The sequence below is a fragment of the Pseudovirgaria hyperparasitica genome (assembly GCF_010093815.1).
Source record: "Pseudovirgaria hyperparasitica strain CBS 121739 unplaced genomic scaffold EJ05scaffold_2, whole genome shotgun sequence".
In the NCBI taxonomy this organism is placed as follows: domain Eukaryota; kingdom Fungi; phylum Ascomycota; class Dothideomycetes; order Acrospermales; family Acrospermaceae; genus Pseudovirgaria; species Pseudovirgaria hyperparasitica.
In genome coordinates, this window is record NW_022985550.1 from 1404093 (window position 1) to 1430104 (window position 26012).

General features: G+C 50.7%; 9 protein-coding genes across 9 annotated transcripts in view; 3 read left to right on the forward strand and 6 right to left on the reverse strand.

The window, feature by feature from the left end:
- Positions 1-771: 771 nt before the first annotated feature.
- EJ05DRAFT_194395 (uncharacterized protein) lies at positions 772-4420 on the reverse strand. The gene is made up of 4 exons (XM_033739691.1): positions 3972-4420; positions 3280-3494; positions 2679-3172; positions 772-2577 (listed from the first exon to the last, which is right to left on the reverse strand). Exons 1-4 carry the CDS (start codon positions 4229-4231, stop codon positions 901-903), a joined length of 2646 nt encoding a protein of 881 aa, XP_033604468.1. The 5' UTR covers positions 4232-4420; the 3' UTR covers positions 772-900.
- A 3140-nt stretch (positions 4421-7560) lies between these two features.
- On the reverse strand, positions 7561-9626 carry EJ05DRAFT_530414 (short-chain specific acyl-CoA dehydrogenase mitochondrial precursor). The gene is made up of 6 exons (XM_033748971.1): positions 9279-9626; positions 9044-9228; positions 8732-8992; positions 8069-8666; positions 7987-8014; positions 7561-7935 (listed from the first exon to the last, which is right to left on the reverse strand). Exons 1-6 carry the CDS (start codon positions 9418-9420, stop codon positions 7827-7829), a joined length of 1323 nt encoding a protein of 440 aa, XP_033604469.1. The 5' UTR covers positions 9421-9626; the 3' UTR covers positions 7561-7826.
- Positions 9627-10017: 391 nt separating this feature from the next.
- On the reverse strand, positions 10018-11580 carry EJ05DRAFT_530415 (vacuolar ATP synthase subunit C 1). The gene is made up of 5 exons (XM_033748972.1): positions 11194-11580; positions 11045-11139; positions 10902-10993; positions 10350-10842; positions 10018-10301 (listed from the first exon to the last, which is right to left on the reverse strand). Exons 1-5 carry the CDS (start codon positions 11489-11491, stop codon positions 10101-10103), a joined length of 1179 nt encoding a protein of 392 aa, XP_033604470.1. The 5' UTR covers positions 11492-11580; the 3' UTR covers positions 10018-10100.
- Positions 11581-11707: 127 nt separating this feature from the next.
- On the forward strand, positions 11708-13397 carry EJ05DRAFT_448415 (glycine cleavage system T protein). The gene is made up of 2 exons (XM_033742302.1): positions 11708-12143; positions 12196-13397. Exons 1-2 carry the CDS (start codon positions 11788-11790, stop codon positions 13232-13234), a joined length of 1395 nt encoding a protein of 464 aa, XP_033604471.1. The 5' UTR covers positions 11708-11787; the 3' UTR covers positions 13235-13397.
- On the reverse strand, positions 13322-17275 carry EJ05DRAFT_194509 (uncharacterized protein). Its single transcript, XM_033739692.1, has 3 exons — positions 16304-17275; positions 13531-16256; positions 13322-13478 (listed from the first exon to the last, which is right to left on the reverse strand). The coding sequence occupies exons 1-3, from the start codon at positions 17159-17161 to the stop codon at positions 13409-13411; spliced, it is 3654 nt and encodes a 1217-aa protein (XP_033604472.1). The 5' UTR covers positions 17162-17275; the 3' UTR covers positions 13322-13408.
- Positions 17276-18017: 742 nt separating this feature from the next.
- On the reverse strand, positions 18018-19973 carry EJ05DRAFT_482822 (uncharacterized protein; the record flags this gene model as incomplete). Its single annotated transcript, XM_033745208.1, has 2 exons — positions 18018-19659; positions 19714-19973. The coding sequence occupies 2 exons, from the start codon at positions 19971-19973 to the stop codon at positions 18018-18020; spliced, it is 1902 nt and encodes a 633-aa protein (XP_033604473.1).
- Positions 19974-20647: 674 nt separating this feature from the next.
- Positions 20648-22337, forward strand: EJ05DRAFT_522271 (Metallo-dependent phosphatase; the record flags this gene model as incomplete). Its single annotated transcript, XM_033748780.1, has 4 exons — positions 20648-20774; positions 20946-21393; positions 21447-21876; positions 21931-22337. 4 exons carry the CDS (start codon positions 20648-20650, stop codon positions 22120-22122), a joined length of 1197 nt encoding a protein of 398 aa, XP_033604474.1. The 3' UTR covers positions 22123-22337.
- A 30-nt stretch (positions 22338-22367) lies between these two features.
- On the reverse strand, positions 22368-23187 carry EJ05DRAFT_434724 (polysaccharide deacetylase; the record flags this gene model as incomplete). Its single annotated transcript, XM_033741671.1, has 2 exons — positions 22368-22441; positions 22494-23187. 2 exons carry the CDS (start codon positions 23185-23187, stop codon positions 22368-22370), a joined length of 768 nt encoding a protein of 255 aa, XP_033604475.1.
- A 1377-nt stretch (positions 23188-24564) lies between these two features.
- Positions 24565-26012, forward strand: part of EJ05DRAFT_472961 (uncharacterized protein) — a 2112-nt gene continuing 664 nt past the window's right edge. The window contains exon 1 of the mRNA XM_033743287.1: positions 24565-26011. Within this exon, the coding sequence (XP_033604476.1) occupies positions 24926-26011 (1086 nt within the window). The 5' untranslated portion in view covers positions 24565-24925. The remainder of the gene's footprint in view (position 26012) is intronic.

Below are 26012 nucleotides of genomic sequence, written 5' to 3' on the forward strand. Positions count from 1 at the left end.
TGTATGTCTGTGTATGTCTGTGTATGTCTGTGTATGTCTGTGTATGTCTGTGTATGTCTGTGTATGTCTGTGTATGTCTGTGTATGTCTGTGTATCTAATATACCTCAGACAGTGCCTAATTCCCATAGATCCTGGCGGATCAGCATCCTGGGCAGGGCAACATGGATTGTCACTGCGGGGGAGAATGCATGATTGACAGATCATACAGTAGTTTGCGGAGAGCAAAGAAGAGAAGCAAGGACGGTCGAGCTTGCGTGAACTTCAAGGAAAGAAAATCAATCAATCAGTCGATCAATTCATCGCAAAAGTAGGCAGGAAATTGTTTGTATTGTTAATTCATTCATTTCAATACAGCAGACAAGGCGATTTATTTTTGAGTAAAAGGCATCGCAAGTCGTTCAATTTTTTTTGGTGTCCTACTACGCAATTCCTAGAAATAAAAAAATTGCGCTTCCTCCACCACTCCCATGATTAGAGAAAGAGTTCAGCCCAGATGTTTCGTAAACAGAAGAATTACCCCCCCAAAAAAACACCGACGCCTCCTCCCAGACCGAGAGTACTTGTACTACTTTCCATCTCGCTACTTCCTTTTCAGCGCAGCGGATGTGGAAAGAACATTTCGCCCCAGGCCGTTTTTTTAGCTATTCCAAGCGCGCCTTAAAAAAATTGACACCTGAGCCGCCTGCCATAATGTATATGTCCCTCCAAAGTGGCACCCGAAAGAAAACCTTTCACCCAAATATCGATAATAATTCAAAAAATAGCTGTTGAAGATACATGTCGGGTGTTGTTACAAGCCGTGCATATAGTCGTGAATATTCGTTTCAGATCGTTTTTAGTGCGCCCCGATATGTGTGAATATCGTAATATTAGTAACAACACTAGAGAGACGGTGACGCTCAACTGGCCAAGACTTTCGTCCAGTCCATCTCGCCGTATGCGTGCTCAGTCGGCATCATGGTGTTCTCTTGTGCAAAGCTCGCAAATGTCTCTCCACCAACAGCATCCAGGTTGAGCAGACTGTCAAACTCGATGTCTTCGAGCTCGTTGCCGAGGCCGGTGAAGATGTCCTGGCACATCATCTGCTGCGTGGGATTCAGCATGTTCGGTGTGAATGTGCCAGTGCCGGTGCCGGTGCCAAAATCCTTGTAGTCTTTCATCATCTGCATGCCAGCCGGCTGCAAAGTGTCGTGCTCACTACCGTCGGTGCTGGGGGGCGTGGAAGCGAGGAAGGATTCGAGACGGCGCGCGACTTCTTCGTCGGAGGTGTTGAGATCGGCACCTTGAGAAAGCATATTAGGATTGATGCCCTGTTTGCCGAGCATTTCGTTGTCGGAGTCAGGGGGTGGAGTGAGGTTTGTGCCTGGTGTTGCTTGGGCGTCAGAGAACCGCACAGTTGGTTGGTCGAGACTGCGGCCGGCGTTGACCAAGTCTTCGACGGTAATGAAGCGCTTGAGCGTCGGACGCTGCTGTGCTGGTGTGCCGTTTCGACTGGTTGGCTGCATCGTGGGTAGCTGGATACCAGCTTTGCGAATAGCAGCCTCGAGGAAGGCTACGGAATAATCTGCTGCTGCATACAATTCACGAAGCTTGCCCATCACCTGCATGCATTGAGTAAAGCCGCGTAGGCTGGCACGTCGAGTCTCCTCGTCGGTTGACTTGATATCAAGCAAATGAATGATGATAGCAGGCAAAAGACAAGTGACACCGGTGGTGGGCAGATACTTGATCAGATCTCGCTGGTCGAGTTGCGAAGCAATTGAAGTAAGGGCTGTCGCAGATTGTCGCACTTTGAGCTTCGATATTTCAAGAAGCTCGGGATCACTTTCGCTCGGATTTGCTACAGGCATGGCAGGCAAGACCTGAGGACGATGCAGGGCTGACAACGTCGTGAAGTAGGTCATGTGCAGCAGACTTTTGTGGAGGTCGTTGACATTTTCACCAGTCAATGTTTCAGTGTAGCGTGCCTCAAACGGCAGCTCATCGACCCATCTCTGGAGCTCCTCATCACAGTCTTTTACTTCACACTTTTCTGGGTTTGTCTGCTTAGGTAGCAACATCATGGTGGTGCGGTCATTGGCTAAGCCCTGCTGGTTATTCAGCACGCAGTATTGCTTGGAGAGAACGAGGCTAATCAGCACGCAGAGCTTGGCTTTCTCGATGCACATGACGGCCAGCTCCCGTTGCTTGTCGACATTGCGGGCGAATTGACAGCTAGGCGGTATGCATGAGATAGAGTCAGGGACGGCGCTGATCTCGAAGTCGTCCATGGTAAGCATGGGCACATCGGCGTCCTGATCCTTTATGCGAGTCGGACGACGCATGCCCAAAGCTATTAAGCGGTCGCGCATGTAAGTCGACCACCATATTCGCTTCCACAGTCTGACCCTAGCTAGGTCCATGCTTGACTTTTCAGGATTGCGGTGCAAACCGATCGTGTATGCCACCGAGGTGGCGACACCCATCCAGTGCCATGTGTCCTTCTGATCATCAGGGGTTTCGTAGTAGTAGGTGAGAAGCAGCAGTGCTTGCACGAGCGAGACGCGGTCGGAATCATAATCGAAGTCGTACAGAAGCTGTGGCGGCGTTAGCGGGTAAGACCGAAAGGCAGCGGTTGCATTGCAGAATCACATGCAAGTGGATGCAGGTGTCACGCATGCATATATGTGGGGCTTACCCTTGTTCTCTGGAAAAAGTCCTTGCGAGCCTCTTTGCGCGTCGCATATCCTGCCGCGCGAAGATGAGACATGTCCACAAATGCTGATCCTGCAAACATGACGGCTTGGAATAGTATCAGGCTGACCTGCCCAGCCGTGCCGTCGTCGCGGTCAACCTTGGCGAGAAAGTCGTGCAGCTCCAGGAGCGGCATATACGGATGCACATAGTCGATGTAGGCGGACAGCAGCTCATTTCGCAGCTTCACACTGGGAACAGTAAGGGCACCTTTCTTCTCCAGATATGATATCTCATCTGGTCCAATCTTTGGAGGCAGAGGCTTCATGTACAAGGGGAGCAGGGTGGCAGGCAGCTTGGGAGCCAGCGTCGGCAGATACGACGGACGAACATCTGGGGCAATTGAATAACTGAGGGATGGCACGGTCGCAGAGCCCATGGACATGCGACGATTATAATCCTGGAAACCATGATTTGCACGCTGGGAGTGCGATTGATCTGCAGGTCACAGATGAGCATGTGAAGTGAGCGTCGATATTAAATTAAAATGGACGTCATTGGAGAAGTGAAAGGCGAGAAATGAAAAGAAGAGCGAAATAACATACAAATTGAGTGTGGGACGTGGTCGAGATGCCGCGGTTCGACGCTATGTGGGTAGGGGGAGAGGCCGATGATGGTGTCTCGACGCTGTGCGAGCGCGCGAGGATGATGATGCAGCGGAGCAATTGTCTTTGCCGTCGCCGTCGCCGTCGCCGGTGCCGTTGATGCATCGGGGACGGCAGACTTGCTGAAGGAATCGTCGTGTTCTTTGGTCCATTTCCTGCAACGCGTGACATCTGTTAGTCCGTGTTTCTGTGTTTCTGTGATGTGTGTGCTGTGTGTGCTGTGTGTGCTGTGTGCTCTGTGCTGCTCTACTCTGTTCCTGTTCGGCTTCCTTTCCCCTAATGGCGATGCGCGGTACAGTACTCAGAGTGGGCGCTGCTTGCTGATTGGTCGACAGGCGACGCTTCGAGCGAACTTTCCCCGCCAAAACGCCACTGGTCGCTGGAGAAAAGCAGAAAGCGGCCCCATCCCGCACCAGCTCCACGCTCACAAACTCCCATGCATGCCGTGACCACACTCGAGACTGAGTAATCCTCTTGGGTTCTGGACCATTGGCAGGTCATCAAGCAAGCTGCTTCTGCTCACCATGACGTTTCCCAACTCTTTTCTTTCGACAATTGGATGGGCAAATCGGGGACACGCGGCGTTGAGAGAAAGGGCAATAAGCAAAAGAGGATAGTTAGAATATACTGACTTTTTTCTCCTGCTCTCCGATACTATGCAATCCACCTCGTCTAGGCGACAGTTGGTACACGGAGCTCCATGCTCTGTGACGTTGCATCGTACTTTGCGGGCTCTACAGCATTGGCAAGCCTTCGATGCCCGTCTCTTGACCGGCCTGCCTGTGGATGTGCCGTCTAGGCCTGCTCCGGAGGCTTTGCGTTTCACAGGCGACGACGTCTTGGGTGTGATTTGCTCTGGCGAGTCCGAAGCGATGGAGGAGGAGTCCGACATGGCTGCTGTTGATGTGTATATGTAAATGGTATCGTAGTGGTGAAGTTCGATATGAGATATGGCAAGCTACGGCCGGAGTAGCGATGTTTGATGATGCTTGATGTGGGAGAGCAATTGAGCACGCGGCCAAAACATGCCAAACACACGCCGGGGGATCACGATGGCTATAAGTATGATAGTGAATTTGCCAGGGCCATAGGCCATCGCCCAGGGTGGCCGTACCTCTAGCCATGTTGTGGACGAGCGGAGGATTCACGAGCCTGGCTAGTGAGTGTTGCGAGTGTGTGCTCACGGTCCCACCCCATCCATCCAGAACAGCAGGTCAAGCTTCCAAGCATGCCGTATAGGTCATAGGTTGATAGCGGCCCCCCCTGGTTCGATGTTGGTGAGGACAAGTCGCCCATCATCGGGACACTCCATTTGTGGAGTCTGCGCCTAGCAGCATCTCATGCATCTGCCACAGCAAGACTGTTTTGTGGAGGGCTCCCCCAGCCTACTCGGGCCGGGTCTCCTACTCCGTTTGGTTCTGCCAGTGCTGCCATCCGCTGACTATTGAACTGTCTACCACTATTACCCCAGTTCCTCTGTCTGTTGTCTGTCTGTTGCAAGAGACGAGGACCTGACGTAAGGAATCTGTGGGCGTGGCGCACTCATCTCGATCTGCATGTGCTTCATACCCTAACCTCACCAACAAAGTACCTAAAGCTCGAGCCGTCAAGCTTCTTCAACCTGCATCGCCCATATCCGATGGAAGGATGGATGAATGCATGAGCGTTTTTTTTTTGCGTGCTGCACGCAACACACACTTTAATTAATGAATTACGCTGCAAAGAACTGGAGCTCTCTGCACGCACTCGACTCGACACTCAAAGCTCCACGTGAACCCCACAGATGGATGGATGGATGGACGACGCCGGCAAGTCCCCTCGGATGCGGTAGCGGTAGCGGTAGCGGTATAGAAGGTAGTACTCACATTCAATTAAAACGGCCCAATGCTCATACGGCCGATTACAATCCACAAGGGGGCTCGCCGTCTTGAACAGTGGAGAGTGAAAACGCTGTCGTCTTGCTCCGAACCAACGCCGCGTGTAGGTAGATTGTAATACAGGCCCGGTCGCCGGCCGGCCATGGACTTCCCAAGCACATCCGCTAATCCAGCTTCCGTCAGGAGGCAAAAAATTGATGATTAACCACACTCCACATGAACAATTCGACTTCTCCACATGCGTTGTCGATGTCGTTCTCGTCGCCAGAACGCACGTCCGCTCGTCTCCTGCCTGCTTGCGAAATTGAATTGTCATATGACAATTGGACACACCTGAGCTAGCCAGCATGTGTGTATGTACATATGTATGTAATCAAAGTGTGGTTCTCTTACCCTGCCCTGCAAGTTGCGCCGCCGCTCCATTCCATCGCGAAGTCAGCAAAGATCAGCCAGCGTCACTGGCGCAAGCGCGCAATAGTAATCTCCCTCCAGACTCCATCCCTAAAACCGATGCGTGACGCGAGATTGATATGGTGTGAAGCTTGTTTTTATTTCTTTGTAAATGGCACTTGATATTCGATCGGTGAGAGCCAATCACACACGCTGCCTAGTTCAAGCGTTTGGGTGGTTGGTGCCTTGACCGCAACGGAGATAGCTGGGGTATGCATGGCAGCATATATGGGCAACAACTTGCGGGGGGGTGGTCGACTTGTGTCGACATTCGATCACGATCTCCCCATGTTATCGACAGTTCTGTCATAACAGTGCGGGCTTGCGGGCGGTTTAGCACAGGACTTTCTGTGCTGTCTGTTGTTGTGTAGTGTTCTTTTCTGCCGTTCGTCTGAGTCGCTGTAGCAGTGTTAGTATGATTGCTAAGAGGCAAGCCCGGGAATAAGTGCCGCGCCACCAAGCCAAGCCATCACCATTCTTCTCTCTCTCGCCATGGATGCTCTGCATATTTCACTTACACACGTGAGCTGCGTCTGTGCCCCCGTCTTTCTTTGACGCGAGCTATTACGACCAAGCTGTTCCGGTTCTCGTTGGTCCCAATGCAGTGCGATCGTGAATCTCTATATCGAATCGACATCCTGCCTCTCTTTCCGCTCTCTGCTGCACACTCTCTCAGCCCAGCAAGCACCAAAACGGCATGGTATTCACTTCCTAACCCTGCTGACACCACTGCTGACTAGTATTCTTTCATCCATATGATCGTCCCGCTATGCATATCACTCCCTCCTCCTGTCAAACAAACCCTTTTCCCCCCTTCAGCGTTACCCCAGATTTCTGGCAAGCAAGCAAGCCACCACAAGAAGCAATCACATTTATTAGCGTGTTTACTACATTTGGCGCTAGGGCTAGGTGTATCCCCTTGCCGCGCCCCACTGCCATGCTCGCCATATTCCCCCATGGCCAGCGCCAGCTAATTACCCCAGCTTTTTGGCTTCCTCCATTCCCATTCTTGACCAGTAATCAGCATTGCAATCCGAGCCGGCCATCATCGACCATGTGTCTGTCGAGCTAAGTACACGACATCGCGTCAGACCAACCAATAGCCTTCTTGAGAAGACTCTCTTGTGAGACGTCATACCGTTGTCGACACGCATCTTGTCGAATCGTGCTTTTGTATACCTGCTACCCGTTGTGGTGGATCGGAGATTCCTGGTGCGGAAATCCTCTCACAACATTTCTGCTTCACAGCCTATCAGATCCTGTCCAGACTCGATGCTTCAGGAAAACCTTGTCTCCGCATTTCCTAACGTCTGGCGCGCGAAGACAACGTATCTCGATCTGCGGGATGGATGGATGTGTGGTGTGTGTGTATGTGTGCACACATCATATCCAAAGCATGATTCGCGTTCGTGCACCCTTCCTTCCCTGACAGCGGGCTTCAAACAAAGAGCTTGGCCGGAGTCATCTCCTTGTCGATTTGCTTGTTGACGTAAGCTGATGCTGAATATCCATACCATCTACATAGGTGCAAGTTCGTCAGACCTTAGAAATGCGCGTGGCAGCTTCAATGTCACGCTGTTGCAGCTGGCTAAAGCTTTGTAAGACGTCAGATCGACTGACAGCTGTGCTTCGTGTCAGTCTCAAGCTGCTCTGTGTGTAGGACAACTCATGCCATTCAAGTGTTACCTCATCACGTTGTCACGATGGACTGTGCCCCCTGCCTGTCTCAATGATACTCACCGCTTTTCAGCTAGTCATCCCTCACCTTCCAATTCCCGGAATCTGCACCATGCCGGTCCGTTCATGGTGAATTTATGATTTTGTTATGCCAATTCGTGAAACAATTATAACACTGAATGGCCTAGAAGGATTGATCATTGATGAGAGATCTCACGTCGTCCCGTGACTTAGCAAGAATTCTTCCACTGACTTGCACTCACGACCAGCTGTACCTGTACATTCACTCACTGAGCTGTCCAAAGGCCCCATGATGCTATATTCATAAGTTGTATCTTCGCTCTTTTTGACACGAATCGCGCTGGTCAGGCATCACCAGTAATGCACAAAACGACTGTTATTACTCCTCCAGAAATACTTATCGCACAAAGATACAGCCAAAAAAAAGAACATCGATAGAATCCGCTAAAAGATCAGTATATGTTACAATTTCGAAGAGCCCTTGCCCAGCTCCTTCGTCTTTCGTTGGTAGTTCTTCACCAGTTGTCGCACTGCTAGATCGAGCATGACGTCTTCTGAGCCTCCTGGTATTCTGCTCGGAGATTAGTATATAACTGGCTCATAGAAGGGACTGATAACTGACCTCACACCTGGCACATCTCGGTATAATCCTATACGCTGATTAATACTGCTGGTCCCTTCAGATGTTTGGTGGTAAATCTTACTCTCAATCAATTCGCCCTGGCCTGACGCAGTGTATCCATTCCCGCCAAAGAGGAGAATAGCACACTGCGCACACTCATTGACGACAATACCCGCCTGCGCCTTGCAAAGTGCCGTGAGACCACCAAGCTCCGTATCCGCGGTCGCTTTATCAAGCTTTGTCATCTGGTACGAGAACTGTTCCACCCAAGCCCACTGACTCTCAAGCATAGCTCCACATCTCGCAAGACGATTCCGGATCACAGGTTGGTCGATCAACGGCTTGCCAAACGCCTCCCTCTTCATGACGTATTCGAGCGCGGTGCTGAGTGCAACACGGGACTGCCTTGTTGCGCCGATTGCGATGGACAGGCGCTCGTGGTTGAAGTTGGTCATGATGTACTTCATCCCGGCGCCTTCTTGGCCTATTGTGTTTTCAACGGGGACTTTGACTTCGTCGAGCTCGATGAATGTGGTGCCAGAAGTGGCGAGTCCACCGACAGTCATACGGCGCATTTCAACACCTTCTTGGCCGAGAAGTGGGACGGCGATCATGGAGATGCCGCCTGGGCCTTTACCGCCTGTTCGGACGGCCATGGCGGAGATGTGAGCCCATATACCCTGGTTCCGTATGGTCAGCATCATTGCAGACGTGTATACAAATATATTTTCGGAAAGTCACCAACATTTGTGATCCATTTCTTCGTTCCGGTAATGATCCAATATTTGCCGTCCTTGGACTTCTTACCCTCAGTGGTGATATTAGCGACATCACTGCCAGCATCTGGCTCGGTAATGGCAATACACGCGCGCTTCTTGCCGAGGAGAAGATCCGGCAGCAGTCTGTCTTGGAGTTCCTTGCTTCCGAACTTCAGGATTGGAGGCACGCCGAACGCGATACCAGTGGTCAGGGACGCACTTGGGCCGCCGAGACCATTGCGAGCCATCTACAAATGAATGTCAATACGAGTTGTCCTCAGGCATCGGTCAACACTTACCTCATCAGCGTAGATCAAGCCGTGGATGGCGTCAAAGTCTTCCACCTTCAACCCAAGAATGTCGTTGATCCCGAGTGATTTCAAGCGCTCGACAGGCAGAGGAGCAGGAAGATTGGGAATAAGCATGTTAACTTTCACGAATTCATCCCAGACGCTCCCCGGCAATGTTTTCTCCTTGTCCCATTCTAGCACCCAGTCAGGCCCAGCACGTCCAATCCATGTCGCAGAAACTCACCCAAGGCATTTTCCGTAAGATTCTTTGTTATGAACTCGCGACAAGCTTTCTGCCATTTCAGATGTGTTTCTTTGTAGATCGGTGATGGTAGCCCGCAGAGATAGGGCGGATCCGAGAATGGTACAACCGGTTGAGATGTCATCTTAAATATACACGAAGTTCCGATATGCAATATCTAAAGCAGATGTGATTGTTTTCTCTTCAATCCGGCGTCTCGACAATGCCGACGGGAACTTAAGCTATGCTTCTTGCACCCTGCTTGTCCCCGCTACTGTGGACCGAGACGCCCGAGGTAGCGGTGCGGAGCAAGACAGGGCTGATCCACGTGACCTTGAATCAATTCAATCTACGACAAGGGTCGATGCTCTCCGTTGTTCAGGCGATTGCATCATTAGGAAATCCCGTCCGATCCGTTGGCACTGTGTACATCAGCTAGCAGCCAGGGCCGCAACACACGAGAGCCCGGAAATACGCATCCCACGGCTCGTCTTATTCCCCTTAGCGCCCTCCGCATAGAACATGAACATGTATGTGCATGCATACCCCCTTGTACTTATCAAAAGCAAACCGATCACTCCTGTCTTCATCCATTACGAGGAGCGGTATCTGAGGGCATTGACTCGCAACCCCCGGCCTCCTATATTGTATACGGCAACAGAAACGGCGGCGTGAGTGCTTGGCTTCCGTACGATACTATAATTGTATCATTTGAGTCTTCTGTCAGTATGCAACGTGCTTAGACGAACATGTGAAGTATTCGACTAGCTGTGAGCGGCTCGGGCAACACTGTCATAGCACAGGCTATGCAGTTTCTCATTCCTTTTATACTATCTCGAACTCATAGTAAACATATGCGGTATACTCGTTGCCATCGGCATGCCCGGTGGCTTGCATCTCATTCGTTAGCGCTGTATCATCCTTCTTGACGCGACCTTGTTTGTCCTTGCCAAACGCGTTGCCACCAAGGTATGAGTACTCTCCCTCTAAGGAGGTCTTCACCTTCTTCAATACCTTGGGATTTGTCTGCATTTGAGTCAGACCACAAAAGAAGCTTGAAGTCGAAACACATACCTGTACTAACGCGCAAACGAAGTCCAAAGGCAAGCCGTATCTCAGGACGGTCTCCACAAAGACTCTCAGCGCCAGAACATGCACCCAGACCATAGCGCTTTCGCTGTAGCCTGTCCTTCCTAGTCGTAATGCCTCGCCCCAGACTTTCCGCTCGTCTTGGCTAAGCTGCTCGGCTTCCTTCCGCTCCTCCTCCTTGTCTCCTTCCTTATATTTGTACTCTCTTGGCGTCCACCTCTTCTCTCTACATTTGTGGATGAATTCAGCGCTATGCTTCTTAAAGGTCACTACCGTATACAAAGTAAATTCGTCATCCGAGGCGACTTGTGTCGCCGATCGCGGGACAGTCATGGGCGTTAGTGTTTCGTATGACTTCAGAAAGTCTTTGAGGAGTTGGTTGGGTACAGCTATGAGGTGAGTGTCCAAATATTCAGAATCTTGTATGAGGGCCTTAGGTGGTACAATGGCAGCAAGCGACCGGGTCGAAAGATTACCCCTAGGGCAGAGCGTATCAGTCGAAGGTTTTACATAGTCTTCATCATGAGGAGTACATACGTTTGACGTCGTTGTGAGGCAGCAAGATTAGTCTTAACCTGGTTATACTGGTTGAACTTTGCTTTTACGTCGTTGTCAATGCTGGCAACTTCCTAACAAACAATCAGCTGATGCGACCGGGCAACTCAAATACAGACACTTACTTTGTGGAGAGAGTCGATGAGCTCTGATATCGACTTGTCAGCCCTATACTTGACTTTGTTCCATTGAAATGAGCGCAGGTACTGGTCGACAGGCTCTATATACGACGTCAGAATCATTCATTCGAGTAGCAATGACCCGTGAGCCTTACTATCATTGATTGTTTTTTGCTGTGTGATCTTGCTCTCGTCGCCATCAAGCAAACTTCGTAGCGAATCCCCAACCTTATTGACCACACCTTCACAACCGCTCTCGAGCTTTGCAAGATCATCCGCTTGTTGCACCAGTGCATCAAGTGAGCCTATCTTGAATCCAGGGATCGAGAAAGCGTAGGTTGATCCATTGTCTGATACTGTCTTCCGAACATGCTCGAGTGCTTCGTCGTGGTGGCTTGATGGGACAATGGATGCGGGTAGCGAGATGAGACAGTACTTCACGCCCTTGGACATGATTGAGAGACGATCCAAAGAACAATAATGTTATGCCGAGGGGGGAGGGAGGTCGCGTTCGTCAACGATGTTTTATGCCGATGCTTGCTTCAATACCTAGCTCCAGCCTCAAGCAACGGAGAGCGGTACTTAAGCCGCCTTTCCACTTTCGTCATAGCGCTCGGGCGGGGCAGTCGAGCAGAGCTCTCAGGTCCTCCGATCGCCTATCGGCGGCACAAGCAGTGCTCAAGATATATCTTTCTACGTCTCGCTCCGGTAACTTTCTTTTCGCAATTGCCCTGCATCAACTTACGGTCATGTCGGGTAAACGGAGGCTCATGGCTATACAGCCAGCCATTAGCGGTATCGTTCGCTCTCATACAAGCTTCAATGGCTTGCGCAAAAGCATCGCATACCTGCCGCCGTTATCGGTAGCTGGTTCACGTCTACCACGCAGACCCGCGGTACAAACCAGGCAATACGCTACCAACAACTCTGCTGCGATCTCTGATCCAGATGCAAAAACACCTCTATACGATCTCCATGCAAGCTATGGAGCCAAATTTGTACCATTCGGAGGCTATGTCATGCCCGTCCAGTACTCCGACCTCAGCGTTGGGGAGTCACATAAGTGGACGCGCGAAAAAGCCAGCATATTCGACGTTAGCCACATGTAAGCTCGAATACGTACTCAACTCGAATTCAATTTCTCATTCACTTCATAGGGTTCAGAATCGTCTCACCGGACCATTAGCTATAGAGTTTCTCGAGACTATAACACCTGCCGAACCTGCCGTTCTTGCACCCTTCACCTCTACCCTCTCCGCACTTCTCAAGCCATCTCCCCGCGAAGGCGGTATAATCGATGATTGTGTCATTGTCCGTCTTGGTCCCGAAGAGTTCTACTTCGTCACTAACGCCGGCTGTCGAGAGAAGGACCATGCCTATCTTTCGTCCGAACTCAAAAGGTTCCATACAAAGCACGGCGATGCCCCTAAATGGGAAATCTTAGAAGGCAAAGGATTAATCGCCCTACAGGGACCCCTTGCCGGTCAAATACTAGAAGATGCACTAGCTGGTACCGACAAGGCAAAGCTAGGAGGGCTATACTTTGGCTGTTCTATGTATGGTAAAGTCACCCTGCCCACTGGACAATCAAGCGACCTACTCATTTCACGCGCTGGGTACACCGGCGAAGATGGATTCGAGATCTCAATCCCTGCCGAGGAAACCACCGCGGTGACACAATTCCTGCTCGAGAGTGCAGGAAAGGAGAAGCTCCGTCTTGCAGGTCTAGGTGCGCGAGATAGCCTGCGCTTGGAAGCCGGCATGTGCCTTTATGGGCATGATCTAAACGAGGACATCACTCCACCTGAGGCCGCCTTATCGTGGATCGTGGGCAAGAGTCGCAGAGAGAAAGGCGGTTTCTACGGCGCCGACACGATCAACAAGCAGATCCTTGGAGTGAAGAAAGGAGGTTCCCCTATCGAGAAGCGTCGGATAGGACTGATAGTAGAAGGAGCCCCTGCCCGTGAAGGTATGACCATTCACGACGACACAGGGGCAGAAGTTGGAGTCATCACATCTGGATGCCCTTCGCCGACACTGGGAAAGAACATCGCCATGGGCTATATCAAGGATGGTATGCACAAGTCAGGTACAGAGGTCCAGGTCAAGGTCAGGAGCAAAATGCGCAAAGCAACAGTGTCGAAGATGCCATTCGTACCAAGCAAATACCACAAGCCTGCTGCACCACCATCCTAAGACATGCATCAGGACTGAGCATTGGAGTTTGGAGCTTTGATTATGGATTACGATTTTCAACAATCCTCGAGCGGAGGTGCTCGTATGTAGGGGATCTAGCGGTATAACTTGAACTATGTACCCATAAGTTCAACCATGAAACCAATATGTGCAACACCTAATGTCCCTCATGACTCATCGTGGCGACGGCTCGTCAAATATGATGCCGATAATCTCATCAAGTAACGTGAATACCAGGTGTGTACTATGGCATTGTTAGCAGACCATCTGTGAATACTACCACATAGGCAACTCACTTCAATCGCTGATTATTGAACGTCGCCGCGATCCTTCTGCTCGCCTGTTGGGCGTTCTGCCTGCCCACCACATTCGCCGCCAAATCTGGTACCAACGTGGCTAGCAGCACACTTGCCTCCTTCTTGCTCGTTTTCTTCTCTGCCTCTGTGCGAGGCACCGATGGACGCATCTTCCCGCCTGGCCACATAGTATCCCGCGCCATGTTAAGATACCGCACAACGTTATCTTCCTCGACCAGCCCACGCGCCATATCCCGCACTTTGCGCTCAATCGTGCCGCCTAACAGCTGATGCAGTACGACCACCACGGCCCGGCCACGGAGCCAGTTGTTGTTCGTGTTGAGGCTAAAGATCTCGACGAAGAGGTCTGCAATGGGCTTGACAAAGGGCTCCAACTCTCTATTCTCGAACGCGCGCAATTCAGCCTCAGCTTCTGTCGATGTCGCTGGGTCGTCATTCAAGACAGCGCCTGGCAGGCCAGTGGATGTAGAAGTATCGTTCGGCGCGGTGGCAAGTTGAGATGTCGCGGCACTGATAAGGTTCTGCCCAGCTACGGAAAGCTGGTCTAACACGGGAATGTTGCCGAGAAACTCCTCCATGCCGTCGGTAACGGAGCTGTAGATGCGGGACACAAAGTCGCGGGAGTCGACTTCGGAACCATGTTGGTCTGATGAGGAGATTGCGTGTTGTGAGAGAAAGGCGCGAAGCTCACGCGAGCGGCAGATAGCGGGAATCAGTAGAATCTCGCGGAGCCAGCGCTCGAGGGCAAGACGACGTTTCTGGAGGAAATCTTTTTGGAGCTTGAGCATGACTTGTCGGCGAGGGAACTCCAAGTTTCGGATATGAGGGTAGCGTGCTTTCAGTTTCTTATTGAGGTCGTGGAATTCACTGTAACGTCTCGTGATAGCCCAGACTGCAGCTGGCATCTGATCGCCTGCTTGTCGTTTGACTTCAATGACATACATTGCATACTCATGGCCATCGTCCTCCGTGCCAACCATGATAGATGTTATCGAGATCGTTGCTCGTCCGTACAAGCTATTGTCGCTTTCTTGTACGATGTATTGTTGCCTTTGGAGCTCCTTTCGGTGCAACTCACGCTGCAAACTAGCTTTGGACTTGCGAAGGATTCTTAGTTCGGCAGCATTATTAGTGAGCTCGGCTTTGTTTGTCAACGAATCTACGATGGACTCTTGAGTCACCAACTTTTCGATGTCTTGCGTCAAAGAATCGATGGCTTCAGCTAGGCCCAGATCCCCCGGAGCGGCTTCGTGAATCTCGTCGTCCTCATTGTCACCTTTCTTCTCCGAATCATCAACCTCGTCTTCCCGAAACTTGGCTTCTTCGCTACCGAAAAGATCATCTTGATTGAAGACACCCAAGCGTGATGGAGCTCCAACAAGACCCAAAGAGGCTATACTCGGTCTCATCCCCTGAGATAACGGCGAGTTAGATCGTTGAATCTCGAACGACCCTCTCAGTGAATCTTTATCGACTGGAGACTTGTCGAATAAAGGCTCTCGTTCCGGCCCATCGTCACCCATAATGTCATTCAAAGCTGCCTGCATTGCATTTACTACATTTGCATCACTACCCGTCGCTGGTGGGTCCAATTCCGATTCAAGACTTTGCGTTGACTGTCCGAGAGCATCTGAATCATATTCGTCGTCAAATAATGGTGTACGAGCCGGAGTAGCGTCTAGGGATCGCCGTGCTGCTTGCTCGGTACCAGGTGTGGTGTGTTCCTGGAGATTTGACGAAGAGACTGCGGCTCGACGCAAATCAGTCGGCTTCTGCAGGACGTGCTTTGCACTACTGGACCGTGGGAGCCTCCCGAGATTGCGCGAGTGAGATGATTGTGTATGGTCACCTTGATGAATACTGGGACCAGACACTGAGGACCCAGCCTCATCAGATGCAAGCCATTTGTACCACAGATCTGTTCTTTTGAACTTCTGGAAGTACGGATCCTGCATTTCATTGTACACTGCAGTCTGCGCTCGAAGGACTGCCCTCCTTGCTGCGTGGTACTGCAATGGACTTGCGTCCTTTCCAGCCCTCAAGAACTCTGACACTGGGTGCCTCGATTTAGAGGCTATCTCCAGCTCGCTTTTGGTGAGGTACGCATCATTGATCTGTGCAATGTCCGTTCGCTCGGCTGCTGTCCACTGTGGTAGAGTCTCAGTGGACTCGTCAACTTCTTCGTTGTCTTCTTCTAGCGGGTTGCGCATGCCATCTACAACTATCCAGAACTGGACAAGCCGCATCAAATTCTGACGATCCATGAACTCCATGAAGTACGAGAGCCCAGAAGAGCTATACAAAACTTCCCTTAACGAAGCATTTTCAAGCCTGGGTGCGGGGTTGTTGGATTTTGGCTTTACAAATTTTGATCTGGCAGCACCACCAACTCCCAGTTGAGCCACTTTCTGATCCAGGATCCTCTTTGCTGTCTCGAGACGTCTTAGATAGATTGTATCAGGGTTTTCGACTCCGGAGTCACGATACAATTGGCTAGCAATTTCGCTTCTAAAGCGCCGTGCATCGGACAGGGTGTTACACTGTTTGATGGCACGAATGAACCGCTCGAATTTTCGCTCGTTGTCGTTTGGAGAAAGCCTCGGGAATTGTCTTGGTCGGAGGTTCTGCGGTGACGGAGGAGCATGTTCGTCCAAGGCTTCACGTAATTTGCGAACTGTTTTGCGGTCTTGAAGTATAGTGTGACCCTGGTGGACCGTTAACGAAAGTGATGCGAAAGTTTATTAGGGCTTACATATGCTTCCATCATCTTATTCCACGTATCTGCATCCGAAAGCATCTGCATGACAGGGAATAAAACGGCACAAGATACAATCTCCTGGATCAGAACTGTTACGGCTCGACTTGTAGTCATGTTTGTTGGAAGAACTTTAGGTAACAGTCTAGTGACAATGGTACGCAGATGTTGTTGTTGACCCAGTTTTGTGTTTGAAAACGCCAGGGACGCGGCTGGGTGTAGCTTACCATCCTTGTATTTCGCAGCGATGGCAAGATCGAGCTCTTCAGATTCAGTCACATTCCTCGACAGCATTCGACCGCGAACAATTTTCTCAGCTTCATAGAATTCTTTCATATGGCTTGTAATTATTGGGACGAGTTTTGACGTTCCGACAGCTATCAGGTCAACAGCCAGCACTCTGTCTCGTATATTTGCCAGGGCTTCCCGCATAGACCTGTCCACTTCGATCGTAAACGCTGGCCTCGTACTGATGCGATCATACCAGCTTCGTACGAAATCCCGCAGTATGAGATCTATCAACCCATCGATGTTCCCAGATATAAGAAAAGACGGCTCGTATATGGGTTCTCGGAGGTATTCTGAGCGAGCACTCAACGCTCTCGTCTCGGCTTCCCAGGCGTCCGGTCTGGCAAAAGCCGCATGTCTAGGTCCGTAATTCCTTGCTCCTGCTCGTACACCGGGACCTCGGGAAGTAGTCAACAGGAGCCATGCAATCAGAATAACAGTGCAGAGGACTCCGGTAGAAAATGCCCAAGGCAGATAGCGACTGGAAGGTATCCAGTGGGTCACAAAACCCCAAGCGATGAAGACTGCAACTCCTGCAAGGATCACATCTCTGCGGCGTAGGGCCATAGTCCGTCGAGATCCATCCGCAGGTCCGATAGTGCTATTACCATGTTGGTAGCGAGCGAGACGGGCGCGTCATGTCGCAGCATGTAGAGTTATGTTGTATAGACGTCGATGAGCTGTCACAGCTTAGAACAAGGAGCGTCACCCTCACCTTGCCCCACCTCCGGCTTTAGCGTACTCCTGCTGACCTCCGCTCTTCCCCGACTTCAGGGGAACTTGGGGAAGAGTAGCAGAACACAACAATTAACTCTATGTGAGATTCTATGTGAGACCTAGATATAATCATACCGCTTCGCTTCTTACGCTGTGTACTATAGTGAAGGGATGCTATCTTTCGCACGTCTCTTACAGGGTTGATTGAGCACTCGATAAATCTACTTGTGCATGCATTTGGCACGCCACACCACTATGTTCTGTATTTGCGAAGTCGTATCAACTTGCTACTTCTTTATCATTTCTACTAGAGTAGAGCCTGAGGTCTCACAAATAGAGCATACTGTTGAAGATATTCGCAGTAGATCCTTCCATGTGTCTGTCCTTCTTAGCCTAGTGCTTTAGCCTTGACCCCTGCCTGAGTCTTCCCCCAACTCTAGCGTGGCTCGAGTCGATAATGCTTAGACTTGATGCGTCGAGCAGGTTGATTCATGCCTTGATAGGGTGGTTCCTGGCATCAATGAAAACCGCTGCTTGAGGTAAATTTTGCCAGTCCGTCTATAGCGCCTATAATAATGGATCGAGTTTGTAGTGTCAAAGCTATCTTCCGTAGCGTATGCTGCCATGAATGTATACATCTGTGAGCTTTCCAGGGATTACTGGGCTGAAAGACCTCGAAAGTTGCTATACGAAGACCATAGGCCTTTCAAGGAGCCGCAGTAATGGAAGTAGATGTGGTGGCTAATGTGGAAACTTCAGACGTTGTGGCATTCGGGACTGCTAACGGGAGACCTTGGCTGTCGCCCGCCGGTGTTGGAGCTCCTTGAGGAGGGTTGATAGACTGGGGTCCTCGCCCACCTCTGCCAATGATACCGCCTCGACCACCACCACGGCCTCTGCCAGCAAAGGCCCCACCCCGTACGGTGTTTCCCCTTGGTGCCGTAGGGGGGCTCGGCAACACCTGAGTAGGTGCAATTCTTTTGGCCGGACGGTCTTTTCGCTCGAGGACCTGAACGGCTCCCTGAGCAATCTTGACGGGACTAGCAGCGATCGCCTTCTGTAATCCCTCCGGCTCGACAAACTCAACATAAGCGAAGCCCTTACGCTTGTCGATCTCGACTCTTTCGACGGCACCAAAAGCCGACAAAGCAGCTTCGATCAGGGGCTCAGTAATTCCTTGAGACGGATTGGCATGTTTGAGAAATCCCTGTTTGCCAGTCGGAGCTAGTGTGGTAGCAGCATCCCCCGAAACTGACGGTGGAACAGAAATTGGCGGCGCTTGTCGCGAAGCTGCAGGTCCTTTCGGGGTTGCTGATGGCAATTTGGGTCCTGTTGGGGGTAATGCAGAAGCACTAACAGGCTTTGGAACATTCGCAGGCTTCCTCAATATCGTGGGTGCTACAGGGGGTTTGACCTTTGAGGCGTCATCCGCGGGTGTCTCGACTCGGTCTTTATTTTCAGCGATTGCTGCTTTGTGCGCTCTTCTTTCAGCGCGAGAGAAACGACCTTTCTCCTTCAGTGGTCGGGACGACTCTCCCGAAACAACACCTTTCTCCGGAGTTGGAGTCACACCAGCGATTTCCCTATCTTTGACCGAAACTGTTGGTTCTCCGCTCTTGGCTGCTGATTCGGCGGTTGTCTCTCTCTTTGCACCACGACGTCCCTTGACTGGCGCTGGACCTATGCCAAGATCACGCTGGAGCAGTGCCTTTGCTGCTGCAGTACTACCACGCTCACGTTTTTTTTCCGAGGTCGAGCCTGCAGGTGGGATATTCTCCTGAGATTTTGCGCCGACAGACGCGCTTCCAACTTCTTTGTTGAGGACTTTGACGGCTTCTTTAGCCGCTTCTTTGCGGCTCAACTTTTTAGGCTTTTCTACAATGCCACCATCTTTACCAATCTTAAGCTTTCTGTCCGGCTTTTCGTCCTTGGATTCACCTCGTGCGTGCTTGGACAGCTTCGATCCGGGCTTCTCTTTGGCCTTCTTTTCTCTTAAGTGTTCGATGAGTGGGGTAGTAGTAACTTTCTCTCCTTTCTGAGCAGATAGGTCAGATGCTTCTGAAGCACTCGGCTTGTTGACAGGGTTAGTCAAGCTCATGAGGAAGTCCTGGTATTCCGGGTCTTGATCGATCTGTCCTTGGCGAGCATCGTGTCTGACGCGACGACCTGTAGGTATTCTCGCGTACAGAGCATGCTCAAGTGAAGGCGGTGCAATTAATACAGGGTCCTTTCCTGTGTTACGAGCGTCAATAAAGGTCGTTTGTTTGACCTTATCATGAAGAATAGCGACATAAGCAGAGTCCGTGAGATGAAGCAAATATCGAGATGGCTTAGAAGTTTTTGTAAGACTGGATTGATTCGTTAATCATGTCACTGTCCAACGTCAAGATGTGTAAACATACTCTGTAGAGGTCCGGCCCTTTCTGAAATTGGCCCAGTCAACTCTACCATTGCCAGGCTTCCATTCGTCACCCAGTGTCTCCTCTAGCTCACTCTTTGTAAGACCTGGGGGAAGTCTGCGTATGCAGAACTTCAACTTTGGCTTCGGAGGAGTGCCTTTGGGCCCGCCTCGAGCGGCTGATTGAGGCGCATTCTTCTGGAGGATTGTTGACGGGGCAGGAAGCACACCATTAGCAGCTCCAGCCTGTGAGGGGTTTGGCATTCTAGGAGGTTAAGGCGTGTTGCGTACAAGTGAGGTTGGGGCGGTTCGTGCTAATCAAAAAGGTGAGGGTCTGATGTGACAAGGGAATATATGGCGTTGCCAATGAGGGACCAGATGGATGAAGCTGGTTCGGTGATTGAGAGCTGAGGAACGATATGGAGACAACATTTGAGAATTGACTTTAAAAAGACGTCGGTAGTATGGTCGGCGAAGGACAACAAAGAAGTAGCAAGCGACGATAACAGTCGCGAGTTCGCAATCGAGTTCCCGCCTGGTGATATCAGCATCCATAGATTCTAGACGGCACCTGCCAGCCTGACGCCCCACCAAGGGAAACCTCACCGCCTAGCAAGAACGGAAAGGCGCGTCGAGGACATCCAGCCCGAGCCTGACGCACGGCGAACACAGTCAACCTTCAATGACCATGTCCTCGCAAGAATAGCCAGATATTCTCGCGGTCTCCTCTCGTTCTTTATTCCTGCACCATGCGCCTTTCTGCGCACAAGTCACTCACCTCGTACACTTGCGCTTGATTGTCGTCAGTGCTGCCTTCACTTCCTTGAGCCGTCCAATGATACCACCAAAGTCCGATACATCGCCGCAGTCACACGACAGACCTTTATTCCTACGCATTTATTCCTTCTACAACTGAGAGAAGTACACAAACCGCCACCATGGCAAAAGCTGGCGACGTGCCGCAACCAGGTCCGGCGCGACTTTCCAAGGGCGCGGGGCCTGACGAATGGCTTGCACAGGCCAAATTGTGCAGATATCTTCCAGAGGCCGACATGAAACGTCTCTGTGAGATAGTCAAGGAGTGCTTAATGGAAGGCAAGTCATTTTGGCCTTATTCACTTCTCTATAGCTAGCAGCCTCAGTATGCACGTTTGAGGTTGCTGGGCGGCACAACGATGTATTCGTCTCTTACTGACTGCAACACAGAGTCGAATATCCAGCCTGTAAGAACTCCAGTGACGGTGTGCGGTGATATTCATGGTCAGTTCTACGACCTTCTCGAGCTTTTCAGGGTTGCCGGAGGCATGCCAAACGATGGCGCTCCAGCACCCCCAACCGTCCCGACCAAGACCATAAGCGCTGCAGACATAGAGCCACCGAGTACAATCAAAGATCCAAAAGCAAAGCGGAAGATGAAGAGGAGGTTTCAAGCTGATAAAAACTACACATCACCTAGTAATGCCGAAGAGTTGGAGGAGGATGCCGACGAGGAAGAAGAGGAGCAGCGGGGTAGAAGTAGGAGTGTGAGTGCCGCAAGAAGCACGATGTCGAATGAAACAGAAACATATGAGAATGTAAAGCTTGGAGGTAACGGTCAGCAGAATTACATCTTCCTCGGGGACTTCGTCGACCGCGGTTATTTCAGTCTAGAGACATTTACATTGTTGATGTGCTTGAAGGCAAAGTAAGTTCAACATCTACCTTGACCAATCTGAACGCCGTGCTCATCATTCTCAGGTTTCCAGATCGAGTCACACTTGTTCGGGGTAACCATGAGTCCCGTCAGATCACCCAGGTCTATGGGTTCTACGAAGAATGTCAGACGAAATACGGAAATGCCTCTGTGTGGAAAGCCTGTTGTCAAGTATTTGACTTCTTAGCTCTCGCTGCTATAGTCGACGGGAAAGTTCTCTGCGTGCACGGCGGACTGTCACCAGAGATTCGGACCCTTGACCAGATTCGAGTTGTGGCAAGAGCTCAAGAGATACCTCATGAAGGCGCCTTCTGCGACCTTGTCTGGAGCGACCCTGAGGACGTTGACACCTGGGCCGTAAGCCCTCGTGGAGCTGGGTGGTTGTTTGGGGATAAGGTCTCGAGTGAATTTAACCACGTAAATGGTTTGCAGCTTATTGCCAGAGCGCACCAGCTGGTGAACGAAGGGTACAAGGTATGTGGACTTGGATAAATCATCATCGTGAACATGTTTTGACTGAGCATACAGTATCATTTCAAGGATAAGGATGTCGTCACTGTCTGGTCTGCGCCCAACTACTGTTACCGATGCGGTAATGTCGCCTCGATCATGTCTCTCGGGGAGGATCTCAAACCAGACTTTACAATCTTCAGTGCCGTACCAGACAACAGACGGGCTGTACCCGCCGGGAGAGGCACAAGAGGAGAATACTTCCTCTGATACGTTAATGACACATTCATCGTTCTACCGGCTCATGAATTACATGCAAGGCATTTGTGTGCGCTTATGGCTCACTTGGTGTTCAGTGTTTTGATGTTTCAATCATATATCAGGTACGAATTGACCACGGCACGGATTGGTATGGCTGATGATATGTGTATTATACCTTTTTGCTATACAGCGTATGAATAGATCCTGATGCGATGATTATCTTGCGGAGGCCGTCTCTGTATCTACAGGGGTTCCTAGCAACTATTTCGCCCATTACCAGTGAAATTTTGTGCTTGGTAGGCTCCCGTGGGATCTCCCAAACACTCAGCTGCGCAATCAATTAGCTTAAATACGGTCATTCAAGTAGCCGGAATACTTACCCACTGTCACCAGCTTCAAGTTGTTCTGTTTGGCCCAGTTGATCAACCACGGGGTCAGCTGATTCACAGTCGTTGCATACGTCTCATGCATCAACGGAATATGACCATTTCCACCCGCGCCCACCGCCGTAAACTTCGCCTCGCTCTGCGCCACAGTCTTCCCATTCCAATCCTCCGAGTCCACATCGTCAGTAATGACCCTGTACCCCAGCGTCTTCATTGTGCCCAGCACACTGCCGCCCGTAGCCAGATACGGCGGGCGCATATAAGTCGGCTTCCTGCCCACTATATTCACAAACGCCTGCTCGAGCTGCTGCATCTCCGCAGTCAGCTGCGCCGGCGTCAGCGAGCCAAAGTTCTGCGGATGCGTCCATGTGTGGGACGCGAGCTGGTGGCCGCTGGCAAACGCGGACTTGATGGCTGCGGCCTGCGCGTAGATGCAGCCGTACAGTGTGCCGGTGAGGAAGAAGGTGGCCTTTGCGCCGCCGGCGTTGAGCGTGTTGACGAGCGTCTGCGTGTATTGGTAGGGCCCGTCGTCGTAGGCGAGGGCGAGTTGGCCTGGTGAGGTGCAGGTTGTGATGATGACGCCGGCGGCTGGACCGGCGCGTTTGTATTCTTCGAGGGGGTCTGGGACGGGGATGGCGAGGGCTGTGAGGGCGAGGAGTGATGCGGTTGTGAGGAGTGAGAGATACATATCGATTGCTACTGGGTGAGTGTTCAGGGGGGTTTGGGATGTGGATGTGATTGTTCTGACGATTGGGACCACTTCAGAAGTAGTCCAGAGGCAGTTCTATATGTATCTCGAAATACGTCGTGCTTTCTTCCATTAATGCTTGCTGCAGGACTGCATCATGTAATGCATCTGGAGCATGTCATTCACAAATGAACTAAGAGCATATCCCGGGCCTTGCGTCCGTCGGATTCATTTAGCCGTGTGGTTATATCCAAGCACCAATATAGCTCGACACACCAGATATGTCATCTGCTAGTGGGATTACAGTGTACCTACGCAAGTAGTGGAGATGGCCTGCAATTAGCCTAAAAGGCGATCTGCTAAATCGCAAATTCCAGGACTCCCGCGGATCAACAGGATTCTGAGCTTTGCAGGAGTCCAGTAATATATATATATAGACCAACCATGTACCACGATGATAATTCTCTTGATATACCTTCTCAACCATATTGATCTCGAAACAGACTGCGTCCGAGGTTATTGGTTAAACGATATAATAATAATACTAATAATAATGTAAAGCTTGGTAGACTAGTAATACAGTACTCTACAGCCCCGTGCTTCCTCTAGTCTAAGTTATAAATATCTAAGAGAAAACTGTAGAGGTAAACATATCCTTCCATCCTTTTATTACAGATTCTGTCCATATCTTGCATGATGCTGTTGGATATGAGCTTGCATATCAACATATTCCGGCATATACCAACATATTTCCGGTATATACCGACATATTCCGCCATATGTCGGCTGTGCGGTTCAACGATATACACTTTTCATAATTACCATTTTGAGACCTGCTGGAGCCAATGAGGATCGAGTCTGCTTTGGAAAGAAAACAATGAATAGCGGGGAGGGGGGAGGGGGGCGCGCCGGGCAGGGGCAAGCTCCAGATTGCCACAGCATTGCTTGCTTGTTCACTTGCGGCGGGCCGCTCCTGCCTATTCAGAGATGTTGTTTCACGTTATATGTCACATGGTCGTGCGTCAGTCGCTATTGACGAGTCTATTGCTTGTCATGTTCTATAGAATCAGTGGTTGAGTCACCAACACTCCGATGGGATGTTATTTAGTGGCCAGCGACGAGGATTTTGATACTATCAGTTCGTTCTAGTCCTCTTGAATGAAAGTGGGATGATGGAGCACATTGTGAGTACTATTACGTATGAGAGCATCACGTCCATGGGGACGCATCATGAGGCTCAAACCCCTCACATATGACAGGATGGTTCGGCAGACGTGAAGACTGTAACAGAGCATGGCAGCAGAATAGATCAACATGGAGCAAGCATAATAGCTCTTTTCACTGGTCATTACTCAGTCTTCAGACTCCTCAGTCTACCCTTACTATTGTTTTAACATATCAGCAGGACTATTGTGAAGGGCATGTTATGCTTCCAATAAGGACCGGCTTTCTTCCTGTATCCCTCCACCCGCATTGGCGGTGTGCGACGAAGAGGTTTATTGAATAGGGCATGACGGGACCCATTCACTCGAAAGCTGCCAGCCAGATTTGGCCAGCTAGTTGTATATCATGAAGCTTCCTGTCTTATCTCTACGAAGTTCCTCAACACCCATTTCTTGTCTTCGAGCCATACTCGAAGCTTCCAGTTTCTGATCACCTTTGCTACTACTAAAGACTCACATCCATCTTCCGAATCCATATCTCTCTCATCTGTCGTGCGTGTTATTATTCATCAACCATGGGTCACAATCAGACAGCTTCAGTCCCCCTCAAGACTCCCCAGCCAGTCGAGAAGAAAGATTCGACACCCAAGCCTGTCATCCGCATGCCAATCCGAAAATCAGGAGTGCAGATCACCTACCCAGGCCAACTCCCCCCGAATGCACCGAAAGGAGCAATCGTAGCACCAAGACTGCCACCCCTATTTGCGATCAGAGCTTCGCATATCCCAACAACTCAAGCAATAGAACCCCATACCAATGCCCAAGATGCTCTAGAAATTCTGGAGCGCATCCAAAACACACCCCTGAAAGACCTTACCATGCGAGACCGCCACGACCTCGTCCGAGGCCCCAAGGTCTCCATCTGTCTTCGCACGCAGGGCAAAGTCTACATCATGCGCAACATCCCGCGCGCCATGCTGATGTATTTCTCCGAGCTTGCCCGCGAAAGACTGCGGTGCCCCGCCATCATATCTCTAGACATCGAGGGTGGCGAGACCGGTGTGCTGGGCAAGTTAATCGAGTACTTTGATCGCACATGCCGGACGAAGAGTGCTTTCAACATGCCTTTGCCAGAGAAGCTCGCGGATGGTATCAAGCTGTGGGTCATGGCGGGCAGGATCAAAGCGCATGAGACCGATGGTATGCTCAAGAGATCGATATACGCGCGGCTCGCAGCCTTTGCATTCGACATGGAGGATGTTGCGGCTATTGACAAGCAGTCAAGGTGTCAGGTATTGTTCAACCATGCCATGCACAAAGTCGCGCATCTGGTGCACCAGAATGAAGGATTTCCCGTACTACAGCAAGCTGCCTTTTTGAAGTTCCTGGAGATGCATCCGCGGGTCCGGCTTGCCATTTTCGAGATCAACGAGCACAAGAAGCCGGCCAAGCTGGACAGGCTGGTGTGGTGGAAGCGAGACCATAGTGCATGTCCGAAAGGATGTGAGCATAGCAAAACGCCGGAGTCTGAACTATTGCAAAGTGGTGGAAATCAAGTCCGGCTGGCCAACAACAACAACAACAACAACAACAACAACAACAACAACAACAACAACAACAACAACAACAACAACAACAACAACAACAACAACAACAACAACA

Coding starts and splice junctions, on each gene's coding strand:
- EJ05DRAFT_194395 (XM_033739691.1), bottom strand. CDS start 4,231: ATGTCGGACTCCTCCTCCATCGCTTCGGACTCGCCAGAGCAAATCACA. Junction 3,495..3,971: donor TCGGAGAGCAGGAGAAAAAA/GTCAGTATATTC, acceptor CACGCGTTGCAG/GAAATGGACCAAAGAACACG. Junction 2,578..2,678: donor ACTTTTTCCAGAGAACAAGG/GTAAGCCCCACA, acceptor ACGCCGCCACAG/CTTCTGTACGACTTCGATTA.
- EJ05DRAFT_530414 (XM_033748971.1), bottom strand. CDS start 9,420: ATGACATCTCAACCGGTTGTACCATTCTCGGATCCGCCCTATCTCTGC. Junction 8,667..8,731: donor CGAAGAAATGGATCACAAAT/GTTGGTGACTTT, acceptor ATACGGAACCAG/GGTATATGGGCTCACATCTC. Junction 8,015..8,068: donor CCAGGGCGAATTGATTGAGA/GTAAGATTTACC, acceptor ATCAGCGTATAG/GATTATACCGAGATGTGCCA.
- EJ05DRAFT_530415 (XM_033748972.1), bottom strand. CDS start 11,491: ATGTCCAAGGGCGTGAAGTACTGTCTCATCTCGCTACCCGCATCCATT. Junction 10,994..11,044: donor TCATCGACTCTCTCCACAAA/GTAAGTGTCTGT, acceptor ATTGTTTGTTAG/GAAGTTGCCAGCATTGACAA. Junction 10,843..10,901: donor GCCTCACAACGACGTCAAAC/GTATGTACTCCT, acceptor GCTCTGCCCTAG/GGGTAATCTTTCGACCCGGT.
- EJ05DRAFT_448415 (XM_033742302.1), top strand. CDS start 11,788: ATGTCGGGTAAACGGAGGCTCATGGCTATACAGCCAGCCATTAGCGGT. Junction 12,144..12,195: donor ATATTCGACGTTAGCCACAT/GTAAGCTCGAAT, acceptor TTCACTTCATAG/GGTTCAGAATCGTCTCACCG.
- EJ05DRAFT_194509 (XM_033739692.1), bottom strand. CDS start 17,161: ATGGCCCTACGCCGCAGAGATGTGATCCTTGCAGGAGTTGCAGTCTTC. Junction 16,257..16,303: donor ATAAGATGATGGAAGCATAT/GTAAGCCCTAAT, acceptor ACGGTCCACCAG/GGTCACACTATACTTCAAGA. Junction 13,479..13,530: donor TTCAATAATCAGCGATTGAA/GTGAGTTGCCTA, acceptor ACAATGCCATAG/TACACACCTGGTATTCACGT.